At 65.1% G+C, this 25,807-nt stretch overlaps 6 protein-coding genes across 7 annotated transcripts in view; 3 read left to right on the top strand and 3 right to left on the bottom strand.

Moving 5' to 3' along the window:
* Window positions 1-6,083, top strand: part of CHLRE_06g262400v5 (uncharacterized protein) — a 14,436-nt gene extending 8,353 nt beyond the window's left edge. Inside the window, exons 17-25 of the mRNA XM_043062811.1 lie at window positions 242-340; window positions 705-1,405; window positions 1,652-1,820; window positions 2,064-2,225; window positions 2,522-2,617; window positions 2,808-2,881; window positions 3,470-3,695; window positions 4,007-4,224; window positions 4,537-6,083. Coding sequence (XP_042923517.1) covers window positions 242-340; window positions 705-1,405; window positions 1,652-1,820; window positions 2,064-2,225; window positions 2,522-2,617; window positions 2,808-2,881; window positions 3,470-3,695; window positions 4,007-4,224; window positions 4,537-5,419 — 2,628 coding nt within the window. The 3' untranslated portion in view covers window positions 5,420-6,083. The remainder of the gene's footprint in view (window positions 1-241; window positions 341-704; window positions 1,406-1,651; window positions 1,821-2,063; window positions 2,226-2,521; window positions 2,618-2,807; window positions 2,882-3,469; window positions 3,696-4,006; window positions 4,225-4,536) is intronic.
* Window positions 6,084-6,267: 184 nt separating this feature from the next.
* On the top strand, window positions 6,268-10,603 carry CHLRE_06g262350v5 (uncharacterized protein). The gene has a single exon (XM_043062810.1). It carries the CDS (start codon window positions 6,420-6,422, stop codon window positions 10,098-10,100), a length of 3,681 nt encoding a protein of 1,226 aa, XP_042923516.1. The 5' UTR covers window positions 6,268-6,419; the 3' UTR covers window positions 10,101-10,603.
* Window positions 10,604-11,658: 1,055 nt separating this feature from the next.
* CHLRE_06g262300v5 (uncharacterized protein) lies at window positions 11,659-17,477 on the bottom strand. Its single transcript, XM_001696525.2, has 10 exons — window positions 16,644-17,477; window positions 16,348-16,559; window positions 15,926-16,094; window positions 15,564-15,698; window positions 14,791-14,874; window positions 14,508-14,566; window positions 13,909-13,937; window positions 13,601-13,694; window positions 13,261-13,386; window positions 11,659-12,926 (listed from the first exon to the last, which is right to left on the bottom strand). Exons 1-10 carry the CDS (start codon window positions 16,681-16,683, stop codon window positions 12,828-12,830), a joined length of 1,047 nt encoding a protein of 348 aa, XP_001696577.2. The 5' UTR covers window positions 16,684-17,477; the 3' UTR covers window positions 11,659-12,827.
* Window positions 17,478-17,677: 200 nt separating this feature from the next.
* CHLRE_06g262250v5 (uncharacterized protein) lies at window positions 17,678-20,954 on the top strand. Its single transcript, XM_001696259.2, has 4 exons — window positions 17,678-17,941; window positions 18,095-19,308; window positions 19,502-19,693; window positions 19,959-20,954. Exons 2-4 carry the CDS (start codon window positions 18,322-18,324, stop codon window positions 20,055-20,057), a joined length of 1,278 nt encoding a protein of 425 aa, XP_001696311.1. The 5' UTR covers window positions 17,678-17,941; window positions 18,095-18,321; the 3' UTR covers window positions 20,058-20,954.
* Window position 20,955: 1 nt separating this feature from the next.
* CHLRE_06g262200v5 (uncharacterized protein) lies at window positions 20,956-23,307 on the bottom strand. Its single transcript, XM_001696526.3, has 5 exons — window positions 23,093-23,307; window positions 22,839-22,934; window positions 22,507-22,577; window positions 22,149-22,285; window positions 20,956-21,983 (listed from the first exon to the last, which is right to left on the bottom strand). The coding sequence occupies exons 1-5, from the start codon at window positions 23,163-23,165 to the stop codon at window positions 21,536-21,538; spliced, it is 825 nt and encodes a 274-aa protein (XP_001696578.2). The 5' UTR covers window positions 23,166-23,307; the 3' UTR covers window positions 20,956-21,535.
* Window positions 23,308-23,355: 48 nt separating this feature from the next.
* Window positions 23,356-25,507, bottom strand: CHLRE_06g262150v5 (uncharacterized protein). 2 transcript variants are annotated; one of them, XM_043062808.1, is made up of 5 exons: window positions 25,324-25,507; window positions 24,863-25,116; window positions 24,369-24,569; window positions 24,074-24,157; window positions 23,356-23,805 (listed from the first exon to the last, which is right to left on the bottom strand). In XM_043062808.1, the coding sequence occupies exons 1-5, from the start codon at window positions 25,448-25,450 to the stop codon at window positions 23,650-23,652; spliced, it is 822 nt and encodes a 273-aa protein (XP_042923514.1). In that variant the 5' UTR covers window positions 25,451-25,507; the 3' UTR covers window positions 23,356-23,649. The 2 variants fall into 2 exon arrangements, with proteins under 2 accessions (XP_042923514.1, XP_042923515.1); XM_043062809.1 differs by lacking the exon at window positions 25,324-25,507 and having other exon boundaries at window positions 24,863-25,287.
* Window positions 25,508-25,807: the final 300 nt, after the last annotated feature.

The raw sequence follows: 25,807 nt of genomic DNA, 5'->3' as shown, positions 1-25,807 counted from the left end.
GGGAGGGGAGGGGAGGGGAGGGGAGGGGAGGGCCATGTGGCGGCGCAAATGTGGGCGCCATCTGATGATTGCTGCCTCAACTTGCTGCCCCACGGCATGCGCCTGCTCTTCCGCATCGAAGCCCACCCGACCGCAGTGCAGTCCAGCACACGTCGGGCCTGGCCTCCCCAGCCTTCCACGCCTACCCACCCAACCTCCCTCCCTCCCTTCCCTCCCTGCCTCTTCGTACTGCCGCCTGCAGGTGACCAGCTGGATGGCTGCTCAGGAGGAGGAGTACCGCTTCATCCTGCTGGAGGCGGACGTGGCGGCATCGCCCTGGAGCAGCGTGTGCGTGGCGCAGGTGGGACAGGGAGAGCAGAGGGAGGGTGTCAGTGGGGGCAGGGGAGGGGGGGGAGGGGGAGGGGGAGGTGGGAGGCGGAAGGGGGAAAGGGAGAGGCGGGAGGGGGAGGGGGAAAGGGAAAGGCGGGAGGGGGAGGGGAGGGGAGGGACAGAGATGGGGAGGGAGTGGGGCCAAGGCTGATGCTGCAGTCGGCGCGGTGCCGCACACGCCCGCCGCACGAACAGCGTAGGCGCGCGCTCAACATGAACTCGCGAATCCTCATCACGCCTGCCCACGCGTGACCGAACACACAATAACACGCTCGTTTCCTGCGCGCTCCTAACTACGCGCACACACGCACACACGCACACACACACGCACACAGGCGGACTGCATCCTGCTAGTGGCGCCTGAGGGCTCGGCGCCGCAGCTGTCCGGCCCCGAGTCCCTGCTGGTCTTCAACGCCGCCTCGCCCGCATTCGCCCGCCGCAAGGCCGCCCGCTCCGGCCTCACGCCCGGCGGCCCCGCCGCGCCGCTGTCTCGCGGCATGACGCCCGCCGCCTCCGCATCACACCTGGGCGCAGCGGCGGCGGCAGCCGCCGCAGGCGCCAGCTCGCCGGCGGCAGCCGCCGCCGGCGGCGCACCCACGCCGGTGCGTTCGACGGGGCGCTTCAGCGGCGTAGCCGCGGAGTCCGCTGCCGCCGAAGGCGGCGGCGGCGGTGGCGGCGGCGGCGGTGCTGTGGGCGGCGTGGGCGGCAGCATGCACCCGCACCACGCCAAGGGCCTGGCGCACCAGCAGCTGTACGGCGGCGCCAGCAACCCGGCCATGCTGCGGAGGGTGGAGCTGGTGCTGCTGCACAACGGGGCAGGCGGGGGCGCGGGAGGAGGCGCAGGAGGCGGCGCCGGAGGAGGAGGGGGTGGTGCGGGGGGAAGGGGCGGGGCTAAGGGGGCGCAAGGGGGAGGGGCGGGGACAGGGGCAGGCGGAGGCGCCAATGTGCCGCAGGGCACGGCGGACTGGCTGGCGCTGCGGCCCAACCTGTCGCGGCACCACCACGTCCGCCTCAGCCGCGGCGCCGACATCCAGCGGTGAGAAGCCCCTCACAGCCCCTCACACCAAGTCAGGCGCTTGCGGTTGACACTTGTGCTTTCTCTCCTGCCTCCCTCTCCTGCTTACAACCTGTCCTGCACTGGCGCCCGCTCGCCTTGTCAACCCTCCCTCGAATCCTATGCCCCTCCTCACCATCCCTCTCCACGCCCTCCCACTATTCCTTCCACCCCTCGCTCTCCACGCCCTCCCACCGCCCCTCCGCCCTCCCCCTCCCCAACCTGCAGTCTGGCCCGCTGGGTGGCCGGCAAGTCGGTGGGTGTGGTGCTCAGCGGCGGCGGCAGTCGCGGCCTGGCGCACCTGGGCGTGCTGACGGCGCTGGAGGACGCGGGCGTGCCGCTGGACGCGGTGGGCGGCACCGGGCAGGGCGCATTCATGGCGGCGCTGTTCGCGCAGGTGGGGGCGGGGGCGGGCGGGGGGGGAGGGGGCGTGAGGGAGGGGGTGTGGGAGGGGGGAGGGGGTGTGGGAGGGGGGAGGGGGCGTGGGAGGAGGCGCGTGGGAAAGGGCGTGGCGTGAGGTACAGAGACAGCACGTCGCGCCCACATGCGACCAGGGCATGACAACGAACTCCTCCTTTCCATCGTACACACGCGCGCTTTCACACGCACCCGCACGCCCACACACGCCCACACACCCCAGGGCCTGGGCCGCTCCGGCCTGGAGTCGGCGGTGCGCGCCTACGCGGCGCAGCTGGGCAGTGTGCGGCACCTGCTGTCCGACCTCACGCTACCCGTGCTCAGCCTGTTCAGCGGCGGGGCGTTCGACGACGCCGTCAAGCGCGTGTTCCAGCGGGGCGCACAGGTGGGTGGGGAGGGCGGGGGCGTTCGAGAATGTGTGTGCGTATACAAGTTTGTGAAAAGCAGGGAAGCAGAGAAGCAGTAGAACGTAGTTCGCGAGTGCTGTAACGCGCTTGGTGCTGTAACGCGTTGGGTGCTGCAACCTGGGCTTCCTGCACGTCCGTGTGCCTGTCTCCGGACTGCTACAAGCTATGCTCCTTTTTCCTTGTTGTGGCATGTTTCCTTCCCTTGTGCGCGCTCTGACACGCGCTCCCTGCTCCCTTGTCTCTCCCCGCGAATGTCGCCCACGCGCCCCCTCAGCGGCTTGAGGACCTGTGGCTGCCGTTCTTCTGCGTCACCACCAACCTCACGCGCGGCGAGGCCAGCGTGCACACGGAGGGCAATCTGTGGAAGCTGGTGAGGCGGGCGGGCGGGAGGCGAGGGGGGGGCGGGAGGGAAGGGGCGGGCGGGGAGGGAGACAGCGGTGGAAAACGGGGGGCCGGGCGGGACAGTGTAACAAGGCCAGCCCGCAATACGCCGTCGCTGCTTCCTCCTCCCTCCTAGTTCCTGACCCCTCTCCGCCGGCGCCTCCGGCCGCCCGCTGCAGGTGCGCGCCTCCATGACCATCGTGGGCCTGCTGCCGCCGGTGTGGGAGGGCGGGCAGCTGCTGGTGGACGGAGGGTGAGGCGGCGGCGGGAGGGAGGGCGGGGCCCGGGGGGGTGGAGTACTGCTGCTGCGGTCCGCTGGGCTCCATGCGACAGAAATACAGAATGGTTTACCAGCCGCGATACCGTACCGTGCCAGGCATCACTCCACGCCAGCTACCCACTTCCCATTTTCCAACCCCTCCGCACTCTGTGGGCTGGGTCTGGGTCCTGGTGTCTTTGCGATTGGAGTATACTACCCCCAACCCCAACCCCTCCCCCTCGAATGTAACCCCCTCCCCCCAACCCCCTCCATATTTGATACACACCATCCCATGGATGGCTTCCCCCCAACCCCCTCCCCCTCCCCGTTACCCGCCTTGCCCTGGAGGGCGGGCGGGGGCCGGGGGGGGGTGGAGTACTGCTGCTGCGGTCTGCGATGTCTTATCAGGCGGCACGTCACGCCAGCCTCTCACTTCCCACCCTCGCGCACTCCTACTGCTGTCTACTTCACTACACTTCTCTGTACCAACCTTTGCAACCCCCCCCCTCCCCGTCCCCCCGACCCCCTCCCCCCTCCCCCAAACCTCCTCCCCCTCACCCACCCGCCCTCGCCCCGGCGCAGCTACATGAACAGCATGCCCGTGGACGTGATGCGCGGCCTGATGGGCGTGGACTCGGTGATTGTGGTGGACGTGGAGGGCCGCGACGACATGGGCTGGCGCAACCTGGCGCCCTACGACGGCGGCCTGTCCGGCTGGAGGCTGCTGTGGGACAGGTGGTGCCCCGTGCCGCGATGGCGCCTGTCGCCGGGCGGAGCAGGAGGAGCAGGAGCAGGAGGAGGCGGCCAGGTGGGGTTGTGTGCGGGCGGCGGGCGCGCGGCGTGCGGAGTGGAAGCGGCAGTGGGAGAGTGGGCCCCTTGCTGCGCCTTGCTGCCACGTGCTGCCCTCCTCTCTTCAGTCCCCTCCTGTCCCTTCATCGCCCGCTCTGCCCCGCCGCCGGCCGCCCCTCTTACGTTGCGCTGGGGCCTGACAACCCCATCCCTCCGCTCTCCATGAACGGCTTGCCTCCCGCCCTCTCAACTGTACCTGCCTACGACTTCACTTCTTAATTAATCATGAATGTAACCCCCTTGGGGCTGGTACTTACCAACCCCCCACAGCCGGGCGCCCGAGGCCAGGCGCAGCACCACCACCCGCCGCAGCAGCTGCGCTACGCCGCGCTGATCCACAAGCTGACGGCCATGACGCACGCAGCCAACCTGAAGCGCACCGCGGTGGAGCACCGCATCGACATGTACCTGCGGCCGCCGGGGCTGGTGGGCGGCTATCGGCTGATGGACCTCGGCCTCATGGACCGCGTGGTCAAGGAGGCCTACAGGCGAGAGGGATGGGGGAGGGGGCGGCGGGGCGGAGGAGGGCTGGCGTGCTGCGGGTTGGGGGTTGGGGGCTGTGTTCATCCTTCCAGCAAGGAACTACAGGCATGGGGTTGCCTCTCGCCTGGTGTACGTTTGGCGCAAGCTCTCTTGGCTGCGGTGAACACGCGCGCGCGCACACACACACACACACACACACACACACACACACACACACACACACACACACACACACACACACACACACACACACGCACACGCACACGCACACACACACACACACACACACACACACACACACGCACGGCTGCTTGCAGGTACGCGACGTCGGCCATCACGCAGTGGAAGGCCACGCACCGCGTGGGGCCGTTCGGCATTGAGGAGATGCCGCCGCTGCCGGCGCCCTCCACGCCCTCCGGCGGCGGCATGCCCATGCCCTCCGGCGCCGCCGCCGCCGCCATGCTCCTCTCCGCGCCGCACCCGCCGCACCCGGAGCAGTCGGAGAGGCAGGCGCACACGTACCGCACGCACCACCACAACCAGCACGGTGCCACATCCGGCGCGTCAGCGGCCAACCCGCTACAGCCGCCGGCTGCCGACGGCACCGCGGCCGGTGCGGGGGCGTCGGTGCTTGCTACAGCCCTTGCTCCGCCGGGCACAGTCGGCGGCTCGAGCTGCATGTCACAGCTGCAGAAGAAGCAACAGCCCGCGGCGGCGGTGCTGGCGGCGGTGACGGCGGGCGCCACCGCCGGCGTGCGGGTGACGTTTGCGCCAGTGAGCGGGGCGGACAGCGCGATGCTACTGCCGCAGATGGTGGTGCCGCAGCACGCGGCTGCGTCGGTGGGGGTGGCGGCTGTGGGCGTGGCGGGCGTGGCTGTGCGAACGCCGCCGCGCGCGCACTTTGCCGCAGATGTGGTGCCGCTCGCTGCAGCCGGCGCCGGCGCAGGACAGGCGGCGGCGAGCACTGCCGCAGACGCTGACGCCATCAACGGCGCCGCAACGGGCGGCAGCAGTCAGCAGGCGGCAGTAGGAGGAGCAGGGGCAGCGGGCGGTGGCGGTGGCGAGGGGACGCAGGGGGAGGGTGGCAGCGATGGCGGCTCGGCAGTTGCTGGGTCGCCTCCGTCCGGCGGGCCACTGCGGCCGTTCGGCGGCAAGATGAGTCGCTCCACCACCCGGCGATCGCTGCACGATGCAGAGTAGGAGTCTGTAGGTCATCTGTGTGTGTGGTTGTGTGGAGAGTGCAGGTGTGGATGCGCGACAGCGTGCAAGTCGTGGTTTAGAGGTCGCGTAAATGCGGGTGTTGTGCATGGCGTTGTGTTGCTGTATTGTGGCAGCTGCTGCTGGTGGGTGTGCACCCGTCCCCACAGTTTTTGTCGTATGCCGCGGTTTGGGAGGCCTAATAGACGCTGTTTTGCTCTTGCGTTTGATGCGGTCGCTTGCCACGTAATGAATTTCCTTAAGCCGTCAGAGCTGTGATCGCTTGGACGGTCACAGGCGCTGTCACATGCAGACATGCTCGCCACTTGCAAAGTCTGGACAGCTTTGTACAATTGTACCATTCGTGTGGAGATGCGTTGTGGGCGATTGGAGTGCGGAGAAATGCGACGAACGCAGACTGCGGCTGAGGGCGTCGGGTGGTGTCCCTGCTCCCACAGGCGAGCGCTGGAACAGGCTAGCACATAGGCTCGAGCCTGCTCGTCTTTCATCCCCTCTGCTCTTGCTTGTCCTAGACCACAACGGCTCGAGCCAGCTGACACATGGAGAAGACTGTGTGTACCGTTACGTTACCACACGTTGCCCGGCAGTGCGGACTGCGGACACGTCGTGATGCGACGGCTCAACGAGCGCTCTTCCATGCTCTTTCGGCTTGCCAGCGCCCGGAGCGTGAGGAATGCGAGTCAGCAAACTTCCTGCCAGCCAGCAACTTGTCGGTACGGTGTGGGGGCCGGGGGTGGGGCGGGGGGGTGGGGGCACAGGCAGAAGCCGCGATCAATCCAAAACTAAGCATGCTCATCTGCACACTCGTTCACAATTTACCAGCACAGTATGTTCCACGCGCAAAACAAGAGCTAGCCCTTGGCTCACCCATCACCATCCTAGAATTATAACCATAGCTAAGTTATTGCTAGATCCCGAGTGCCTGCATATTGCTTGATCCCCAGTTTGCCAGGGCCTGCACGTTGCCTGATTCGCAACCAAGATGCGTAGAGGTAGAGCTGGGGCTGGAGCTGCGGGGGCCCAGCAGAAGAGCGCTGTCGAGCGGGACCTGTGGACCGCGCTGTCATCGCTCAGGGCTGGCCAGGCCCTGCAAAAGCACCTCGTTGACAGGCTCAGCTGCAGTCGCGATGAAATGCGTAACATGGCGCAATCGCCCGAAAACAACGCGGCCGCGCTCGCTGTGCTAGGCTGGGCGGCACGCGAGGCAACGCGCGTGGCCCAGACGCAGCAGGAGCCGCAGCAACGCCAGGGCCCGCGCTCCGGGGCGTCAGAGGAGGAGCTCTCGCGGCTGCTGCAGCTGGTGTCGTCAGTCCTGACGCCGATGGCTTGGCTGACTGACACGAATTCCAGCCCGGAGCTGGGGCAGGCCGTGGCGCGCACACAGCTGCCGCAGGCGTTGGCGAGTCTGCTCACGGCCCTCTTCCCACCCGGCTTCAGGTGCTGCGGCGGTTCCGGCGGAGCCAGCGGCAACAGCCGTAGCGGTGGCAGCAGCAGCAGCGGTGGCAGTGGCAGCACTAGTGTTGGCAGCGCCGGCATCAGGATGCGGCTGGACCTGCTCATGTATGTAGCGGCGGTGACCTCAAACCTGTGGGCAGCAGGGGCACATCGCGTACCCGAGCTGGTGACGTGCCTTCGGGAGAGCCAGCTGCTAGAGCGTATAGCAGCTGCCCTGCTGCGGGCACAGGCGGCGGAGTGCGGCCAGCAACAGCAGCGCAGTGGTGGCGCAGGCGCCGCGGTGACTGCTGGCAGCCACCGCAGCGGCGGCAACGGCAGCTGCTGCTACGTGGCTTGGCTCCGGAGCGCCAAACAAGCCAAGGAGCTCTGGCCCGTGTTACGCAATATACTACACAACCTGATTACTGTGAACACGCCAATCATGTCACCCCGGACCTGGGTTTTGTCGAGTGGTCTGCAAGACATCGCCGGGGACCTTCCGCAGTGCCGCGAGACGCTGTCGGCTCCGGCCGTGCAGCTGTGGCTGGGGCGGACGCTGGTGGCGGCGACCAACAGATGCCTGGCAGAGGCGGACGAGGGGGAGGAGGAGGGGGAGGAGGAGGCAGGACAGGCGGCCGGCGGCTCAGCGGCGGACAGCTCGGGAGCGGCGGCGGTGCTGACCAGGGACGTACAGCTGCAGCAACGGTGGTTCGGGCTCCCAGAGTCCCTACGCCCCGGCGGTCTGCCGCTGGCAAGGGAACGCATGAACACGGCTGAGATGTTAATGGATGTTGTGGAGTCAGTTGGGAGTGTGTGGGACTTCACGGTATCAGGGCTGCGCCTGCCGCGCCTAGGGCAGCAACCGCCACAGATATTCTTTAAGGGGCATCCTGCTGGCGAGGCAATGCGCAAGGTGATAGGCGGCGTCGGCACACCTGCAGAGGCGGCTGCGGTGGCGGCGGCGGAGGCCCAGCTGCCGCCGCTGCACCCGCCATCGTACACGGCCGTGCAGGTGTACGAGATGACTCATGCGGCCCTGACGGTGGCGCTGGACCACGCGTCCGCCGAGGCCGTGTGCCTTCACGCGCCATTGCTGCTCGCGCGCTTGGTGATGGAGCTGCCGCCGCGTCAGGCGGCGGCGCGTCTGCCGGGCCTGTGGTGCACGCTGTCACGTGTGCTGCCGCGTCTGGCGTGCGGTGGCGCTGGCAACCGCAGAGCAACCTTCGGCATGATGTCCCAAGGTCCCTACTGGCAAGAGTTTAGGGAGTGTCGATCGGAGGTTACAAGCCTATACAGCTTCTACCTCAGCATGCTTCTGCAGCTGAAGCTGCAGCTGCCGTCAGCAGGGTCGGGGGCTTTAGCAGCCTCAGGCGCGGGACCGGCGGCGGATGCAGCCACTGCAGTCGGAGGGGCGGGGCCGGGGCCGGGGCCGGGCTTCAGTCTGCGCTGCGCGCTGGGCGGTGGTCTGCTTCCCGCCATTGAGGCCCTGCTGCGGCGGCTGTGCAGGACTACTGCCGCACAGGCGACGGCGGGGCCCAGCGAGGCAGCAGGCTTCATGGATGCAGCACAGCAAGCCTCGTACACGGTGCACATTCTGCTGCGCTGCTCTGGCGTGTGGCCGGCTGTGCTGGCGCATGGGCCGCCGCAGCAGGTGGCGTCGCTGGTGCGCACCATGGGCAAGGCGCTGGCGGCAGTCGGCGACACGTACGCTGCGCTGCAGCAGCGGCCGCAGCTGCTGGGGGCGGCGACGCAGATGGTGCGCGCAGCGATGGGCAATCCCGTTGGGCAGGCCAACTTCCCTGCCGCGCTAGCCGCGCTGCTGGAGCAGGCGTCTATCATGCTGGACCAAGGGATGGTCTTCCATGGCCTCCGGGGCCTGGACGCGGCTGTGGCGGCAGCTGTGGCTGACCAGCATCGACAGGCGCGAAACATGTCTATCAATGACACGATGGCAACGGAGCCGATGACGCTGGACATCGACTGGGTCGCAGCCGTGGGCGGCTGCCCCTCCGCTGACACGGCTGCGGCGCGTCAGCAGCAGGCGCTAGCGGGCTGGGCGTTGCTGCAGTGGATGCCGGAGCTGTTGCGACAGGCGGAAAGCGACGCCCCCGCAGCCGTCAACCGTGTGTACGCAGTCAGCCATGTGCAAGACATGGCTATCAGGGCCCTATGGCCGGTGATGCGTGAGCACCTGCTAGCGAGCGAAGGGACGGCCTCAGCATCAGCCACCGCTTCCTGCCCGGCCGACGCCACGGCAAACGCAGCGGGCTGGCGGCACTTCCTGCTGAACGACCTAAACGCGCTGGGCTGGACGGAGCGATTGCTGGCGAGGGTGGCAAACGCAACGCCGACGGCGGACGACATGTGTAAATGGGCCTGGCTCGTGCGGCTGGGGCTGTCGCTCCTAGCCGTCAGCGAGCTGCCTGGTGGGCCGGAGGCGTGCGATGCCGCGGCCAGCGCGGGGGGCTGCAAATCAGCCGCAGTCAGCAGCAGCAGCAGCAGCAGTGCCGTGGCAGCGACGTCGGGGCAGCTGCAGGCAGGAGGGGTGGCTGGGGTCAACAGCACCAGCAGGCGGCAGGAGCGGCGGCAGGAGCGGCGGCAGCAGCAGCAGCGCATGCTGCAGCACCTGCACCGGGTGTCACGTCACATAGACGGGGAGTGGGCCGCGACTATAGGCAGTGTGGAGCTGTCGCTGCAAGCGGTGTGGGAGCAGGCGGAGGCAGTAGGGCTTCATCCCAGCGACACCGCGGCGGCGGCTGGCGGCGGTGCGGCATTGGCTGCCGCGCCCGCTGCCACTGCTGTGAACCCGCCGCCGCCAGTCTACAAGGTGCCAGAGCGGCTGCTTACGGGCCTTGCAGCTGCTGTGGGCGACCACTTTGTGATGCTGTGGGGCGGCGTGCCCTTGGTACCGGGTGCAGAGCAGTTGGCGGCGTTGCTAGGCGAGACGGGCCTGGTGCTGTGCGGCAACCCCACCTGCAGCAGTCTGGATGGCGACAGCGAGGCAGGGCTCATGGCGGCGGGGGCTGCGGCGGGGCAGCAGCGGGGCGGCCGGGGCGGGGCCGCCGGCGGGGGCGGACGCATCAAGACGTGCTCCCGCTGCAGCGCGGTGCGGTACTGCAGCGGTGCGTGCCAGCTGCAGCACTGGACCACGGGCGGGCACAAGGAGGCGTGTGCCGGGGCTGCTGGGGGCAGCGGCGGGGCGGGCGGTGGTAGCACGGCCGGCAGGTGAAGGGGCAAGCGTGTTTACAACTTGTCGGTCGAGAGAGTCCAGTGCGTGTGTATACTTGTGTGTTGTGCATGTGTGTGTATGTGTGTCATCTACAGGGGCGGCCTGTGGCATTGCGTTGTGACACTGGTGGTGATGTGGCAGGACGCTGCGCCTGCCTGGCATCTGTGTAATGTTCGCACGTCATGTGGGCATAAACACTTGGGAATGTCATGCAAGGGCCACAGACGAGAGGGAGAGCGGGCGTCTGTCCTGAGTTGCAAGGGGCATGGTAGGCTCTGAGTCGACGGTTGTTGGTTGCTTGCCGTAGTGTGCTTGCGCATACGGTAGTTGGGCTTCGCTTATTGTCTTCGTGTTCCTCCGCACTGATGGCATTGATGCATGAGGGATGCGCTATGCTCGAACCTGCTGTCGAGAACGCTGCGGCAAACCGCATCATTTCAATATTGTCGTGTTGAGGTTTTCCGGGTTCCGGGTACCGTGCGTGATAGGGCCGATAGGGCAGCCACAGGCAGGAAGAATCACACGTGCAGGATGCCGCACCTTTACCGCCCAGGCACAGTCCTCCGGGCATTACCCATCCACTGTAGCTGCGCCTTCGCTTACACTTTCGGTTTTCGCATGTACGTAAAGACGAGGCAGCCACGCAATTGCATACAGCAGCATACAGAAGCGCCCTGCATCCCAAACCGGCACTGCTAGCACTAGGTAGACGAAGGTAAACGGCTCAAACACGCGACCACGCCTCTGCCAGGAGGCCGCGATGCCGAAGATCATGAAGCGGTGTGACCCTTGGAGCGAGAAGAACACTGCGCGGCGCTGGACACACACACACACACAAACACACACATATCATTGTGCTCTTTAACACGCACACGCACACACACACACACACACACACACACACACACACACACACACACACACACACGCACGCACGCCGCCACCGCGGCAGTACGCTGCCGCCAACCCTGCCAACTATCACACATGCAGGCGGGGAAGAGGCGAAGAACATGAGGTACAGCGCCATCACCTGCACCCAGCCGATGCCGCCGGTTAAGAGAGCCCAGCCCCGGAGGCGACCTGTGCGGCGGGCAGGGGCGTTCAGGGTGGGGAGGCCGACAGGGGCGGGAGGCCGGGAGCACAGTTCTTACTTGAAAGGCAGCACACCCTGCCAACACGAGGCGATCAGGCCGTGGACGACTTGTCCCTGCGACCCTGGCGCCCACCACAACAGTGTACAGAACGACACACATGATGCCACGCCCCCTGTCACTCTGTGGCACCCGCCCCCCTGTCACCCCGTGGCACGCGCAGTCTCTCACGTGCCCGGCAGGCTGGCTGACGGGCGTTGTGAGGCGGGAGACGCCCGTGTAGATCCACAACACACTGCCCACCCGGAACAGGCTGGCGACCCACCAACCCGGCTTGCCGTAGTTGCCGGGTCACGCCCAAGGCAGGCAGCTAGGAGTGCGGCTGCGTGTGTGTGCGATGGGACAGGCTGCGTGTGTGTCGGGTCGGGCTAGACAGCAGCAGCACAGGAAGCGGGCAGGGCGCCGGTGATAAGGACTATTTCATTGATCACGCACAGTTGACACACATATCTGCCGTGTCTCGGGCATCCCTTGCAGCGAGTTTACATCAGGGGATCAGTCCGCTCTCGACGACCTTTGTCAAGCCAATATGGAGTAACAGCCGACATACAGTGCCGCTGACACCCGGTCCTTCGTGTGTCTGGGAAAGCTGTGAAGGGGTTGCTTTGCCCGTGACAATCCCATTCATTGAGTTTGCAATCCCACAGCACAATTACTTGAAACAAGCAAGCACCTACCCACCCTAGTCGCCGCACCTGCCTACACCACCCGTGCACTAAAGTGACACCGGAGCGCCCATGTATCGTGCCCTACTCCTTTCGAGTCTCAGTACCCCACACTGTGACCCGGGCACCTCTGAGAGAGCCAACTCATCGCTCGCTGAGTTGCGCTCGGCCTGGGTTGCGCCCTTGTACATCTGGTTTACATCTCCCAGGCAAGGAGCTAATGTACATACGGTACATTATGTGGCCGTCGCCACCGCGTGTGGGTCCACCACAAAGCACGCCCGCACGATCACAGCGCAAGAAAGCACCGTTGCGTTTCACCGGCGGCCAGCCCGCCACGCCTTCATTACCAGTATGTATGTGTTGCCATGGACGCACACGCCGACGTCCTGGTGGCAGCGTCAGACTGACAGGTGCGCCGAATGCGCATCCACAGAAAGCGTCCTTCCATTGTTCAAGCCGGTACACACAAACACACACTCATCCCTGCTCAGCTCTCATTCCTGCTTTCGCGCTCGTGTCTGCATTCGCACCATACCCCACGCACACACGCAATCGTACGCACGGGTAATACCCCAGCCCAAACCTCTGTCCCCCTTCACCCTGTATGTTACCCGCCGCCCGCTATCGACCTGAAACCATGCAATCGCGCGGGCTCGCCCTGCCTACGAAGTGTTCTGACCACGCCTCGCCACGCCGCACGTCTCAAGCGATATGCGCCGCACTGTAACGTGCACACGCAAAAGACACACACTTCCAACTTGTGCTGCTGAGCTGCTCGCATTCAGGACAGCCTGCCTTCCATGTCCCTGCGGACCTCCACGCCTGTCCAGACCTGCTGGCCTTCTCCGGCCAGCCCTCCTCCACCTCGCACCGACGACCACTGATTGCCAACCGCCGCTCCTCCTCCTCTACCTCAGCTGGCCGGCATCGGTGATGACCGCCTCCTCCTCCGGCCCGGCGGTGTTGTTGGGCTTGCCGCGGGCCAGTGCATTGATCTTCTCAGCGACCTGGGGTGCAGCAGGGCGCGGCGGCAGGAAGCGCGTCACAGTGTGGCGAGGAGACGGCACCAGGGGCGGCTAAGCACACAGGGGTAGCACGAGCGGTTTCGTAACCATCCCCGCCTGATGTCTTGCCCGGTCACCGCGCAGAAACGACAGCGCCACCCGCATACTGTCGCGTCTGTCCTGGCTGTTCCTCTTTCACACTGCTAGCACCATACCCAACCCACAATTTTCCATTCCCACCTCGCCCACCCTCCACACGCCCCTCCACACGTCCCTCCACACACACACCCGCTTCCCCCTCCCCCCCGCTCGCCGCTGCCCCCCCCCCCACACTCACGTCCAGGCCCTCCACCACCTCGCCGAACACGGTGTAGTGGCCGTCCAGGTGCGGCGCCGGCGCCATGAGGATGGAGAAGTGCGAGGTGTTGGTGTCGGGGCCGGCGTTGGCCATGGACAGCAGGCCCTGAGGGACGGAGGGAGGGAGGGTTGAAGGAGAAGTGGCGGGCGCGGCAGAGCCAGGCAATACTGGTGGGAGATGAGATGATGACAGAGCGCGCGGCAGGAAACGGTTGGATCCGCAGATGCCGGATGCGCATCCGGGCTGTCCTGTCCTGTGCAGTGCCCCCCCCCCTATGGACGGCACCGCGAGTACGCCGCCCGCCGCCACGCCCGCACACCTTGCGGTCGTGCTTGAGCGCCAGGCCACCGGGGTCGTCCTTGAAGGCGCCGCCGTAGATGGACTCCGTGTTGGCGCCCGTCTGGTCGATGAAGCTGCGGGCATGGGTTTAACGAGTGGCATGTTTGTGCGTACATTTGTGTCAACGTGTGCGTTGCGCCGTGTGTGGGGTCACGGGTTACACGGCGGCTGCGTCAGTCGACACAGGCGGACAGGACATGCCCCATTGCGACGTAAGCTAGCTGCCGGCAGCGCGTCATGCCGTCGCCGGTGCGCTGCCCAACCTGCTCTCGCCGCAGGCGCACTCACCGGTCGATGATGCGGTAGAAGGTGGACCCCTGTACAACACAGCAACAACAGCGGCACACAGCCATGTGTGAGGCTAGGACCGGGACAAACGCCACCTAGCACCAATTACATGACGGCAGGAGCCACAGCCGATTCGGATGACACCCGCCCACCCCAACTCCCCAGGCGGGCACACAGCGCTTCATCCGTCGCGCCACGCCTGGCGGGCGCCCACCGCGCTGCTCCCAATGCGCCCACATGCAACCGCAATCTCCGCATTTGCCCCTCACTCGCATGACCTCCGGTAAACGTACAGTATATTCTGGAAAATCGAAGTGCAGCCCAGCGCACTTTGGTTTTGCTTCCCGTGCAACCCCTCCATTCTGTAGTGTACTTGATTAGAGTTGGCATCAACTACGATACTCCCGCCTCTTCTGCATTGGGTTCATTGTTTGGGCTGGTATCGACATACACCCCGCGGGGCGCATGTTCCCGCTGACCCCTGGACGTCGGCACTTCCGTTTTCGATACACACCATTCGCATGACTGGCTAACCCCTTCCCCCATACCGTATGTGCGCCTGACCCGTCCCGCCCTGCTCCCCCCCCCCGCCCGCGCACCTTGAAGTGGTACGGCTTGCCCGCGCCCTCGTGCCCCTGAGGCACGATGCCCTTCTCGCCTGCACGTGCGCAGTCAAGCCCAGCCGGGCGGGTCACGACACCAGGACTCACACGACACATGACCGTCGCCCCAAGACACCCACGACTACGCGCATGCTCAAGCCCACGCGTCGTTTCAAGAAGGGGGTCCCAGTACCGTATCCTCGAAAGGCAGCACGTGCATGGCGCCCTGCTGGCCCCACGTCCCGCCGAGGCACTCCCAAGTCCGCCCGCCCGCCCGCACCTGTGCACAGTGCACGGAAGTTCTCCGCCGCGCGCGGTGCCTCGTTCTTAAACAGTACGATCTTAATGCGCCCGATGTGCGTGCCTGGAGGTGGCGAGGAGGAGGGCAGCGGGGCGGGCGGCGGCTGGATTGGGTCCGCAAGCGAACGTGTAGCCCAAGGCTCGTGTGTGGATGCGAGCGGCTGGTACGGCAGCCTGTGACTGTGAATGCTGGGCCACTTGCCTGCCCGTGGCCCGGCACTGACGCCCAAGCCCGCCCAAGCCCACCCACCGCCGCGCTGCCGCCAGCTGAGCACCGCCGCTCCCCTCCACCCGCTGGCTGCCTCCCACTGGGGGCCCGTGCGCGGGTGCACGGCACCTGCGGACCTGTGGCTCCCCAGGTCGCAGCTGCCGCGACCGCCCGTAGCACGGCACCCCCAGCTCCTGACTCCCTGACCCGGTTCACCGGACTGGTGGTTGGGACTCCTGCAGCTGCTCTGCTCACCCCTTTGGCCCATCAAGGGTCCCACCCCACATCAGTCCCACTCACCCCTTCCCGCTGCATCAGGTGCCCCCATGTCCCCCGTGCTCCCTCAACAATTATCCCCTCCCCTTTTCACTGTGCCCACTCTTTCCATGCCGCTCGGCTCCCCCCTCCGCTCCCCTCCCGTCCCGTCCCGTCCCGTCCCGTCCCGTCCCCTCCCTCTCCCTCTCCTCTCCTCTCCTCTCCTCTCCTCTCCTCTCCCTCTCCTCTCCCTCTCCTCTCCCTCTCCCCCTCCCCCTCCCTGCTCTCACCCTTGACCGCCACGTCCAGGTACACCAGCGGCAGGTCGGCGTTGTCCCGCAGCGCCTCCAGCCGCAGCCGCTCCGCCTCCTGCACACGCAGCCGCTCCTCGGGCGGGTACAGCGCGCCGCTGGTCCAGGGGATGCCTGTGTAGGGGGGGCGGGAGTGCAGTGGCGGGGGTGCGGTGTTGGTGTTGGTGGTAGTAGAAGAATGAATAGCGGGGCAGCGTCTATGTTCTCCAAACGGGCCGGCCGGCTAAGGCGCCCATCCCAGCATGCAATCCTGTCGGCTCCGCCCAAAGCCCAAAGCGCCGTGGCTGTCGCAAGTACGGCATCGCAGGCCTTCCCCCCGCACGCCGCCAGCGCTGACCCACCTGGGTGCGCGTACCCCTCGCTGTCGATGATGTTCTTCACCGTGTTCTTTTTTAGCCAGCACTCCTTGTGCTGCCGGCCGCTGCCGCACCCCTGAGGGCTGGCGCACCACACCCACACGTTGCAGTCGGGGTGGTTGGTGCAGGCGGAGCAGCAGTCCGTGGGCGTCTCCTGCGGGGGCAGGCCATTGGGATGGGTGTGATGCAGTGTGTGTTTGGGTGTGGAGGTGTTTGGTCCGGAAGACAGAGGGAAGGGCTGCTGAGGGGTTCCTATGAGTGGAGATTTCGCACTTCCTGTGAGGGGGACCTGGAGAGGCGGCAGGACAGGATGCGCTGGGAACGCCGTAGGACGGGCGGGAGTTCGGGGGGCACACCGCAACAGCCCAGGAACTCTCCACCGCACAGCGTTGCGCTTTGGGACTCACCGTAAAATGGTCAGCGCCCCACTTCACGACGCGCCCATCAATTTCTGAGTTCTCCTTGATGTGGCACGATTCCCGGCTAAGCGCGGGAGGTGGCGGGGTATTCGCATTCATTTCGTTGATAGCGTCCAGCGCCCGCTGCATCTCCAGGTCATCCTCTTCAGTATTTGCGCTCCGATAGGGGTCGCGCACCGCGACTCGCTGGGAGTTGTGTACTGCGCAGTGTCAACGCGGAACATTGTCGATCGGTCACGCACTCGCTCGCTCGCGCCCTCCCGCCAAATGCAGCGTATGCTTACCCGTGAAGACGGTAGCCAGGGAAACAACTATAGTGAGCATCACAAGCAACAGAGGCGTGCGAAGCGAGTTTGTTTTCCCGCTTGGCAGCCTCCGCGATTCTAGAAGCGGGGTTTGCACAAACGTCGCAGGTAAGAGCTTATTCATTTTTTGGTGCTCGAGCTGCCGAGCAGCGCCTCGTGAGCTGAAGCAGGAGCTGAAACGTCTTGTCTCAAGGCGCTTGTGCACAGCGATGCATTTTAATGGGATGCCAAAAGCAACTTAGTAATTTGTAGGTTGTATGCAGTCCACACCACAACTGCGGGGAACTGCCCGCCTCGCCTACTTCGCCTCCAGGGCGCGCATGGGAATGAGATGTTGGGACTTGGCCCAGTGCCCCGTCAACCCCAAAGATCACTCCAACTGACTGTGGCAGACCATGTTCGCAGAAGCAAAGTGCCTCTGGATGCGCGAACGGCGAATCAGCGCTGTCAGGAAAATCGTGGCAAAAATGACACGAACCCTAACTAGTAACTGGCAGAACGTTCGCCAGCGACCCAAGTCAATCAATCCATCCGATGGCCAGCTTTGGACGACAAAGCTCAAGCATGGTTGGTGATCAGCAGTGTCACAGGGTCTGGAGTAAGCCACATAGACATCGTGCATTTCCCCTCGCACCCCAACTTTGGTCCCACAGCTCAAAGCAAATCGTGCCAGCACAGCCGCAAAGGAATTGCATTGCCCTTCTGTAGTGGGTTAAACTGGCTTTGGCTGTGGCTTGGGACAAGCAAAGCCTGCGGATTGATGGCCCCTGCCTGTCTCCGGCGCTTCCTGGCGTGGTTGCGCCCTGGCTCAGTCACCAGGTGAAAGCATTTCTTGCGATGACGAGCGAGCGTTTTAGCCCGAAAGGTGCTGTTGACGCCCACAAGAACGGGGCACGGAGGAATAGCATGGCGACAGACGTGGTCGCCCCCCAAAATCCATGACATTTTTGCAGAAATGTAAGCATGAGTGTCGACAAAGCGCAATAGAAAGACAGGGTTGACTTCGGTCCAGGCTCATTGCGCTGGAAAATTGAATGGAATTGCTTGCTTCCTCCTGGTAAGGAAGAACGATGGCATCCATAATTTATCGACCATATAGAAGATAAATCTACACGTTCTGACCTCGCTGCAAGCTCTTCTGAGACTCGCAAAGCTTCCGACGCTTGCTGGCCCTCTCTTGTTCTCAGCACTGGTACTACTGAACACCTAACTGCTTGAAAGTGGGACAGAATACATCCACATACTGACCGCTCTTCTTGGGGATCGCCAGCGATGTGGTGAGCCTGGTCTCGCTCGGCGCTGGCTTGGGGTGCCTCGGCTGTAATGGATTGTGCTTTAACCACTGTAGCCATATGCTTTGTGGCCCGGCTCTGGAGAGCGTGCTGACGCCCGGCCCGGTCGTGCCTGTTGCCCCTCCCTGCTGATAACAGGGTCGCCTGCGCTGGCAAGTGAGCAGCTCGGCCGCCGGGCTCCGCGCCGTGGCGGCCGTCGATAATACAGCGGCAGAACTCACGGGCGTGGAAAGGCGCTAACTAGGCAGTTGTGTGGAGCGGCGCGGGAGACGTGCAGCCGGGCGCAGCAGCAGCAGTCCCCAACACCCACACGCGCGCGCGTGGCCTTTCCCCTCGGACCCGGCCCCCGCCCCTGATTGCCAGCCATGGCAATCTCAGCCATCTTCTTCCTTGACATCAAGGGGCGCATCATCATCTTCCGCGACTACCGCGGGGATGTGTCGCCCAAGTACGCGGAGAAATTTATGTCCAAAATCAACGAGATGGAGGAGGCGGGCAAGCTCAGCCCCGTCATCTACGACGAGGGCGTCACCTACCTGTACCTGCAGGTCTCGAACCTGTACCTGCTTGCCGTCACGCGCACCAACGTGAACGCCTGCTCCACGCTGGTGTTCCTCCATCGGATGGTGGATGTGTTCAAGCACTACTTCCAGGAGCTGGAGGAGGAGTCACTGCGCGACAACTTTGTGATTGTCTACGAGCTGCTGGATGAGGTAATGGATTTCGGGTACCCGCAATTCACGGAGGCGAAAATCCTGGCCGAGTACATCAAGACGGATGCCTACAAGATGGAGGTGGCGGTCAAGCCGCCCATGGCCGTCACCAACGCCGTGTCGTGGCGCATGGAGGGCATCCGCCACAAGAAGAACGAGGTGTTCCTGGACGTGGTGGAGAGCGTCAACCTGCTGGTCAGCAGCTCGGGGCAGGTGGTGCTGTCGGAGGTGGTGGGCGTGCTCAAGATGCGCACCTACCTGTCCGGCATGCCCGAGTGCAAGCTCGGCCTCAACGACAAGGTGCTGTTCGAGTCGCAGGGCCGCAGCAGCAAGCAAAAGTCCGTGGAGCTGGAGGACATCAAGTTCCACCAGTGCGTGCGGCTCGCGCGCTTCGAGAACGACCGCACCATCTCGTTCATCCCGCCCGACGGCGCCTTTGACCTCATGACCTACCGCATCAGCCAGAACATCAAGCCGCTCATCATGGTGGACTGCATCGTGGAGCGGCCCAGCCGCTCGCGCACCGAGTACCTGGTCAAGGCGCGCAGCCAGTTCAAGGAGCGCAGCCAGGCCAACACCGTGGAGATCATGCTGCCGCTGCCGGCCGACGCCATCTCGCCGTCCATGAAGTGCTCGCAGGTGGGCGGGGCGGGGCGGGGCGGGCCGTGAGGAGGGGATGGGTAGCTAGGGGAGACGCGGTGCGGCAGACTGGGAGCGTGGGAACAAGGTATTCGGGCCTGAAAGGACAGGCTGCTGCCGCTTCCTTGAGCGCGCCCATTCGCCATCTCCCCAACCCACAAAAACTTCCCATTTAACCCCTCACGCTGCGCAGGGTTCGGCCGCTTACGTGCCCGAGAAGAGCGCGCTGGTGTGGACCATCAAGTCCTTCCCCGGCGGCAAGGAGTACACGCTGCGCTGCCACTTCGGTCTGCCCAGCGTGGAGGCGGAGGACGAGGGCAAGGGCAAGATGCCGCCCATCAAGGTCAAGTTCGAGATCCCCTTCTTCACCGTGTCGGGCGTGCAGGTGGGAGGCGGCGAAGGGAGGAGGGCGGGAGGCGCCGACGGCAGGCGGGGCGCGAGGGCTGGGGCTGGGTCCGAGGCGATGGGCGGCGGGCAGCGGGGCACGGCTGGGCGGTTTTGACATAGGCGTTAGGGCCTCACACTGTTGCTGCTCGCTGACGGTGCCACTTCCCGCCCCCGCCTGCTACACTTACACATGCACACATGCTTCTTCCCTGATTGTATAACACGCTCGTCGTTGCACGCACCCCCTGCCCTCCCATCTCCAGGTGCGCTACCTCAAGGTCATTGAGAAGAGCGGCTACCAGGCGCTGCCCTGGGTGCGCTACATCACCACCTCGGGCAACTACGAGATCCGCATGATCTAGTGACACCTGGCGCTGACCGGTGGGCAGCGCAATGGGGCTGAGGGAGGCCCCAGTCAGGCGGCCGGCGGCGCTGCGGTGTGGTGTAGGACCCGGCCAGGCAGCCGGCGGCGCCGTCGTGGGGCTGCAGAGTTGCGGCGGCGCTTGCGAAGGCGAGCGGCGGGCGGGCGCCCTGCATGGGTCCAGGCCGGGCCGGGCCGTGGAGAGGATGGCGAGGGTTGAGGGCGCGGCGGACGCCGTGTCGCGGCCGCGACGGTGCGCTGGTCCAGGGGGTTAGGAACAGGGCAGGCGCAGGCGCGCGACACGGCGCTGTGTGTGGTGATCTTGCATTGACTGCCAGCGGCACTGTGTCGCCGCTGTGGTGGAGGCAGAGGCGCAGACTGAGCGGCTAATGAGCGTGAGCTGACCGGTCGGCGAGCTGGCATAGCGCGGTGGCGATGTGGCAGCTGCGGCGTGCTGCTGCTGCTTGTGCTGCGCGATGTGCTTGCTGGTGTGATAGGCGCAATGGAGCGCGCACAAGCTGCTACTGATGAGGCAGTGGCAGGCGGTTAGGGAGCAAGGGGAGCGGACTGGGATGTTTGCTGACTGCTGAGCATGTGTGAGGGTGGAGGATAGGCGCGCGGAGTTCCTGCACTTGGGTAGTTGACCATGCTGTCCTGCACGGAGCCATCCCGTTGGGCATGAGCCAGCAGCAGTACTGGTCTGGGCGGAGCCTGGTCGCTTGCTCGGGGGCGCTCAATACGCCTAAGGGGCAATGCCTACAGCCCAGTAAGGGTTGTGCCCGTGGCTGCGATGGGACAGGTCATGGCAGAGTCCTGCGACCGTGTGGTGCAACAACCCCAGCCCGTGGCTGTGGTGGGCATGGTAGAAAGGTTTGCTGGCTTGTAAAAGGTAGAGTCGAGGTAAGATTGTACTGCCACGCGGATCCTATTGTGGGGCGGCTTGAATGCGCATCAGCAAACTTCCAGCCAGCCAGCAACTTGTCGGTACAGTAACGCCGGCGTTCGACCAGCCATGCACTTCTGCTCTGCCACTGCAAACTGTTTGCTGTCTGCTTACGGGTCTGGGCATCGGCTGCACCCTACGGGACCTCGCCAACCTGCCTTGAACCCTGTCCCATCACACACCCACGCGGATCCTATTGTGGGGCGGCTTGAAACACCCTATCCACCATTGGTACTGCGCCGTGCTACGGCACCCGAGCCCACACGGGCGACGAATGTCCATGGCCCGGCGCCCGCCTGTGTTCAGCCCTCGGCCAGGGTGCGTCATTCCACAACGCGCGCCTTCGTCCCCAGCCCAGCAGGCACCATTACCATCAGCCATTTCATAATTCAGAACCCCGATCTCAAGCCATCCACCACATACACATGCACCGCGATCCACCCGCACCACCACACCACCACCATTCTAGCAGCGAGCCAGCGACCACCATCTCACGCCCCTCTCACTGCGGGGACTGTAAACCCGAAGTCCCTAACTCACACGTCCATCACGTCCATCACGTCCATTCCTAGCCGCTGGTCGGCGCCAGCACCACTCATGGTGTCATCCAATGCGCCGGCGCCACCACCACTGCCAGCGTCACTGGCCTCCAGCAGCGGCCGCTTCCGGTGCCACTGCGCGCCGTCTGCAGGCGCCGCCACAGAGGGCCAAGCCGCCTGCGCCGTGACGCCCTCGCCCTCGCCCTGGTCCTCGCCCTGCCCGCATGTCATGCCCACGTCCAGACCGCCCACATCACCGCTTGCTGCCTCGCCGCCTCCGGTGTGCACCTGCTGGGGCTGCTGCTGCGCCTGCTGCTGCTGCGCCGCCTGCTGCTGCGCCGCCTGCTGCGCCTGCTGCAGCTGCTGCTGCTGGCACTGCATGCGGTAGGCCCGCAGGGAGTCCAGGTGCGCCTGCAGTTCCAGCAGGTGGGTCTGCCGCTCCTTCCTGCAGCACAGAGCGCAGGCGGCGAAGGCTCGGTACGATATGGTGAGAGGCGAGTGTGCGCTGCGTGCATGTGCGGGTAAGCAAGAATGCGTCCAAGAAACACGCCATTGGTTCCTCTCAGCTCAACCAATGCCAAATGCGCGGCGCCACTTTGTCTCCACTCACTCCTGCTCCCGCGCCGCCGCCACCGCCGCCTCCCACTGTGCGCCCAGCCCCGCCAGTTGGTGTGTGAGGCGCCCCGACTCAGCCAGCTCCGAGTCCCGTTGCCGCGACAGCGTCTGCGTGCGCCGCACGTGACCGGGCTGCAAGCCGTTACCGCATGTGAGGCACGTGTGCACCAAGCGTCTACCCTGCCATTCCGTCATTCCCACGCCATGCCGAGACCGCCATGATGTCTGCCGGCACACGCGCACTTGCCGGCGCCCCCCTTCCTCCCGGAGCTACCCATAAGCTGCCGGAATCGCCTGCCCTCGCCCCCCTGCCCGGGCCCCGCATCCACGAGGGCACAGAGGCCCGCACCCACCGCCATGCGGTCATGCTCGTCCAGTGCCGCCCTGTCCGCGGCGTCCTTGGCAGCCCGCTGGGACTGGGCCTCTGGGATGGGCATGCAGTACAAGTATAAGTGTAAGTGTTGGGCGTGCTCGCGTGGGGCCAGGCACACGCGCGGGTCGCTTGTAGACACGCCCATGCGACCAAGCCATGAGGCCCCGAGGACCTGTCTACCCCCAAGGCCCCAACCCACATCGCCAGCCACCCCAGTCACTTCAACCCGCCAGGCCCGTCTTTCTGAGACCCTGACCCAGATCAACTTCAGCTTCTCCGCGGACACCCCTGTCCGCGGCTGCTAGCGCTTACCGCGCCTCAAGCCCGCCAGCTCGTCCTTCGCTGCAGCCAGCGCCTTGGCCCCCGCAGCCAGGTCCAGCGCTAGCTCGCTGGTGCGCGACTCATACTCTGCGCGGATTATACCACGGAGCAAAGGATGAGCCGGCAACCCAAGGAAGGCGCCAGGGAAGGTGCAACCCACGGAAGCGCAACTGTCACTGCCCTTCGCCTTTGACCGTCCCTTCGCTCCCGCTGAGCAGCAACAAGGCCGGCGCTTGAGGACGCACCTCCGATATGACGCCGCGCCTCGCGCCACAGCTCGCGCTGCGCGTCTCCTGCCCCGCCGCTGTTTACCGCCATAGCTGCGCGTTGGCTGCTGCAGATTTCGGCTGCTGACCAAGGTGGTTGTGAGGGAAGAGAGCAGGAGGAATAGCTTGGGAAGGGGCTATGATACAGCAGGTTCCCGCCTAAACTGCGGCTCGGAGCCGTGGCCTTCTGTGTGGCTCAACGTTTTGCGGGAATCAGCAGTTAATAAGTGTTGTGTCTTCCATTCGTAATGCCCAAAGGGCACAGGCGAGTCCACAACTGCTAAATTAAGCGGCATCACACACACGCGCAGTCACGGCGTCTCCCCCTCCACCCGCCCACATAACGCCTTCACGCCAACATCTCCCCACCACAGCCACAAGCATGCATGCCCCCTCCCTAAAAACACCTTTACCACCGGCTTCTAGTGAACCATACCCCTTTCCCATAACTTCACACGCGTCGCGCATCCTATTCCCTCACTCGCTACCCTCTGCTGCTTCCACCACCGCTACCGCCACTGCTACCGCCGCCACGCCTACTTCTTGTGGTGTTGGCTGTCGCCCTTGACGTCCACGATCTCGTGCTCGCCAGGTGTGGGCCGGCCATGATACTCCTCCCGCTTGGGGCCGCCACCCGCGGCGCCCGGGGCCGGCTGGTCGAGCGAGCCGGACACAGTCTCAGTCAGTGCGTCCTGTGGGCAGGTAGGGGAGCGGCAGGACGTGAAGGCGTTTAGCAAGTGCAAGCAGGGGGCAGGGAGAACGGCAGCAAGTACGGAATAAGGAGGCGGTGGGTGAAGGACTGGACTGAAGGACTGAAGGACTGGACTGGCTGCCGGACGGGGGCGAATGGTTCTGACAGGCACGTGCAAGGCTGCAGGGGCGGTGTGCGCTGGTATTGCCTTCCATCGCCCCGCCCCACACCGCCTCCGCCTCCTCCCGCCCTACCCGGCCAGCGCTTGCCTGCGTTTCCTGCTCCCTGCCCGCCTGAATGGCCGCCGGCTGGTCGTACTCCATGGCACTGTCGCCGTCCACACCGCGGGGGACCTGGGGGGAAGAGGGAGAGGGGGAGGGTCAGTATGGGGGAGAAGGGGTCACGGCGTGGGGAGCAGGGCAGCAGTGAAGGTCTGCTCCTGCAGATTGGGTCTGGGCGTTACCAGCAGCACCCCACCGCTACCCCACGCCGCTAGCTACCCCCACACCAGTTCGGCAGTAACACCGCACGTCTAAGCACCGCTTCTGCTCCCCCCTCACTCACCTCCTTGCCCATAGCGCCCCCCGCCACAGCTCCCACAATAGCTCCCAATGTGGCGGCGGCCAGAGCCGCCGGCGCGCCCATCGCCGCCGCCGCCGCCAGGCCGCCCGCCATGACGGCGCCGGCGGCTGTGCCGGCCAGTGTGCCCATTGTGGAAGAGCCGGGCTCGCCCTCCTCCCCCTCGATTATGTCCACCTCCGTCACCTGCACAAAATGAGCGTTTGTGCATGCGTGCGTGTAAGATGTACGCGTTAGTAGGTCAACGCATGGCGGCAGTGTGCGCTTGATGGAGAGGAGCGAGGAAGTGGAGCGTGGACGGCGGGTGTCGCGGCTAGCAGGTGTGGGAAGCAGCGGGCTTGGCTCCGTAAGGCTTGAGCTACCATTCCCTCCTGCTCCCACCTATCCCCTTTGCTGCCAGCTTTCCCCTTCTCCGGCCATCATCAGATAAAGTCCCGTTGCTGTCGCTCCTTGTTCTCTGTGCCCGCCCTCCCACGCACCTCCACCGTCTTGCGGCCCTGCGGGTCCATCTTCGCGCTCTTCCTCAGCTCCCGACGCAACTGCGCCTCTGCCTCCTCCTCGCTCGCCGGCAGCGGAAACGGCAGGTCCTCTGAAGAAAAGCCCTCCGCGCTGCTGTTGCTGCTGTCGCCGCGCTTGCTCGCAGCGTCGCGCTCAGATAACGATTCGGGCCCTCTGTCGACCGCGCGGCAAACCGGCGAAAAGCTCGCTAGCTCTCGTTGCTTGCGTGCAGATCCTGAAATGCAGTATGTGCAAAGATGTTTGGAGTAAGCAGTCTGTACAAGCAAAAGCGTTGAGAAGACGCGGTTCGCCCAGTTCCGGTCTACAGCCGACCGTCGACCCACGGGCTCCGTCATCAAAGGCCAACGTCTTTGCCGACGTCAGGCGAAGTCGGCATCGTAGGGAAAGTCATTTCAAGAAGCTCAAAGCTTACTTTGCGCACCTGTGCACAGTGATCGCCGCGCGGCAGGGCGGGCGACGCAAGGCCGGGCCAGCGGGGCGGCCGAGGGCTGCTGCGGCTGTGACTGACTGCGCGGGCGGCTGTCTGGTTTGACGGTCGTCACTTGCATGTCCTTGACGCGTGGATGTTTGCTGTGGAGCTGTTGCCTGGTCTGCTCTGCCTTGCCCTTCTTCGGCTCTGTTGCGCTGTGCACCAGCAGGTTGCATGGGTTTGTCCCATGCCAACCTCCCTCCACGACCTCCCACCCACGCGCCTCAGGTCAGCCGAACGTGTGACCCCACTGTATGTATATGGGACGTATATGGGACATGAAAATGGCAAAGCAAGTGCCTAATGTAGTTGCGGCCGGATAAACAAAATTGCACCCAGCCCAGGCACCGACGATCATGGAAATACGTCGCCCCCACGCCGGAGACTGCCCAGCCCCCCGTTACCAGTAATACCGTGACCAGAGCGGATGTGTAGT

Source organism: Chlamydomonas reinhardtii, chromosome 6 (assembly GCF_000002595.2).
Source record: "Chlamydomonas reinhardtii strain CC-503 cw92 mt+ chromosome 6, whole genome shotgun sequence".
NCBI lineage: Eukaryota > Viridiplantae > Chlorophyta > Chlorophyceae > Chlamydomonadales > Chlamydomonadaceae > Chlamydomonas > Chlamydomonas reinhardtii.
The sequence above is the reverse complement of the archived record's forward strand: the minus strand, read 5'-3'. Positions and strand labels throughout refer to the sequence as shown.

Excerpts from the sequence above, each read along its gene's own strand:
- CHLRE_06g262350v5 (XM_043062810.1), top strand. The coding sequence starts at position 6,420 with ATGCGTAGAGGTAGAGCTGGGGCTGGAGCTGCGGGGGCCCAGCAGAAG.
- CHLRE_06g262300v5 (XM_001696525.2), bottom strand. The coding sequence starts at position 16,683 with ATGCTCACTATAGTTGTTTCCCTGGCTACCGTCTTCACGG. Across the intron at positions 16,560-16,643 it reads CCTGGCTACCGTCTTCACGG|TACACAACTCCCAGCGAGTC; the intron begins GTAAGCATACGC and ends GACACTGCGCAG. Across the intron at positions 15,699-15,925 it reads CGAGGGGTACGCGCACCCAG|GCATCCCCTGGACCAGCGGC; the intron begins GTGGGTCAGCGC and ends CCCCCTACACAG.
- CHLRE_06g262250v5 (XM_001696259.2), top strand. The coding sequence starts at position 18,322 with ATGGCAATCTCAGCCATCTTCTTCCTTGACATCAAGGGGCGCATCATC. Across the intron at positions 19,309-19,501 it reads CGTCCATGAAGTGCTCGCAG|GGTTCGGCCGCTTACGTGCC; the intron begins GTGGGCGGGGCG and ends CACGCTGCGCAG. Across the intron at positions 19,694-19,958 it reads TCACCGTGTCGGGCGTGCAG|GTGCGCTACCTCAAGGTCAT; the intron begins GTGGGAGGCGGC and ends TCCCATCTCCAG.
- CHLRE_06g262200v5 (XM_001696526.3), bottom strand. The coding sequence starts at position 23,165 with ATGGCGGTAAACAGCGGCGGGGCAGGAGACGCGCAGCGCGAGCTGTGG. Across the intron at positions 22,935-23,092 it reads GGCGCGGCGTCATATCGGAG|AGTATGAGTCGCGCACCAGC; the intron begins GTGCGTCCTCAA and ends TAATCCGCGCAG. Across the intron at positions 21,984-22,148 it reads GCGGCGGCGCGGGAGCAGGA|GAAGGAGCGGCAGACCCACC; the intron begins GTGAGTGGAGAC and ends TCTGTGCTGCAG.
- CHLRE_06g262150v5 (XM_043062808.1), bottom strand. The coding sequence starts at position 25,450 with ATGCAAGTGACGACCGTCAAACCAGACAGCCGCCCGCGCAGTCAGTCA. Across the intron at positions 25,117-25,323 it reads GCGGCGATCACTGTGCACAG|GATCTGCACGCAAGCAACGA; the intron begins GTGCGCAAAGTA and ends ACTGCATTTCAG. Across the intron at positions 23,806-24,073 it reads GCAGGGAGCAGGAAACGCAG|GACGCACTGACTGAGACTGT; the intron begins GCAAGCGCTGGC and ends ACCTGCCCACAG.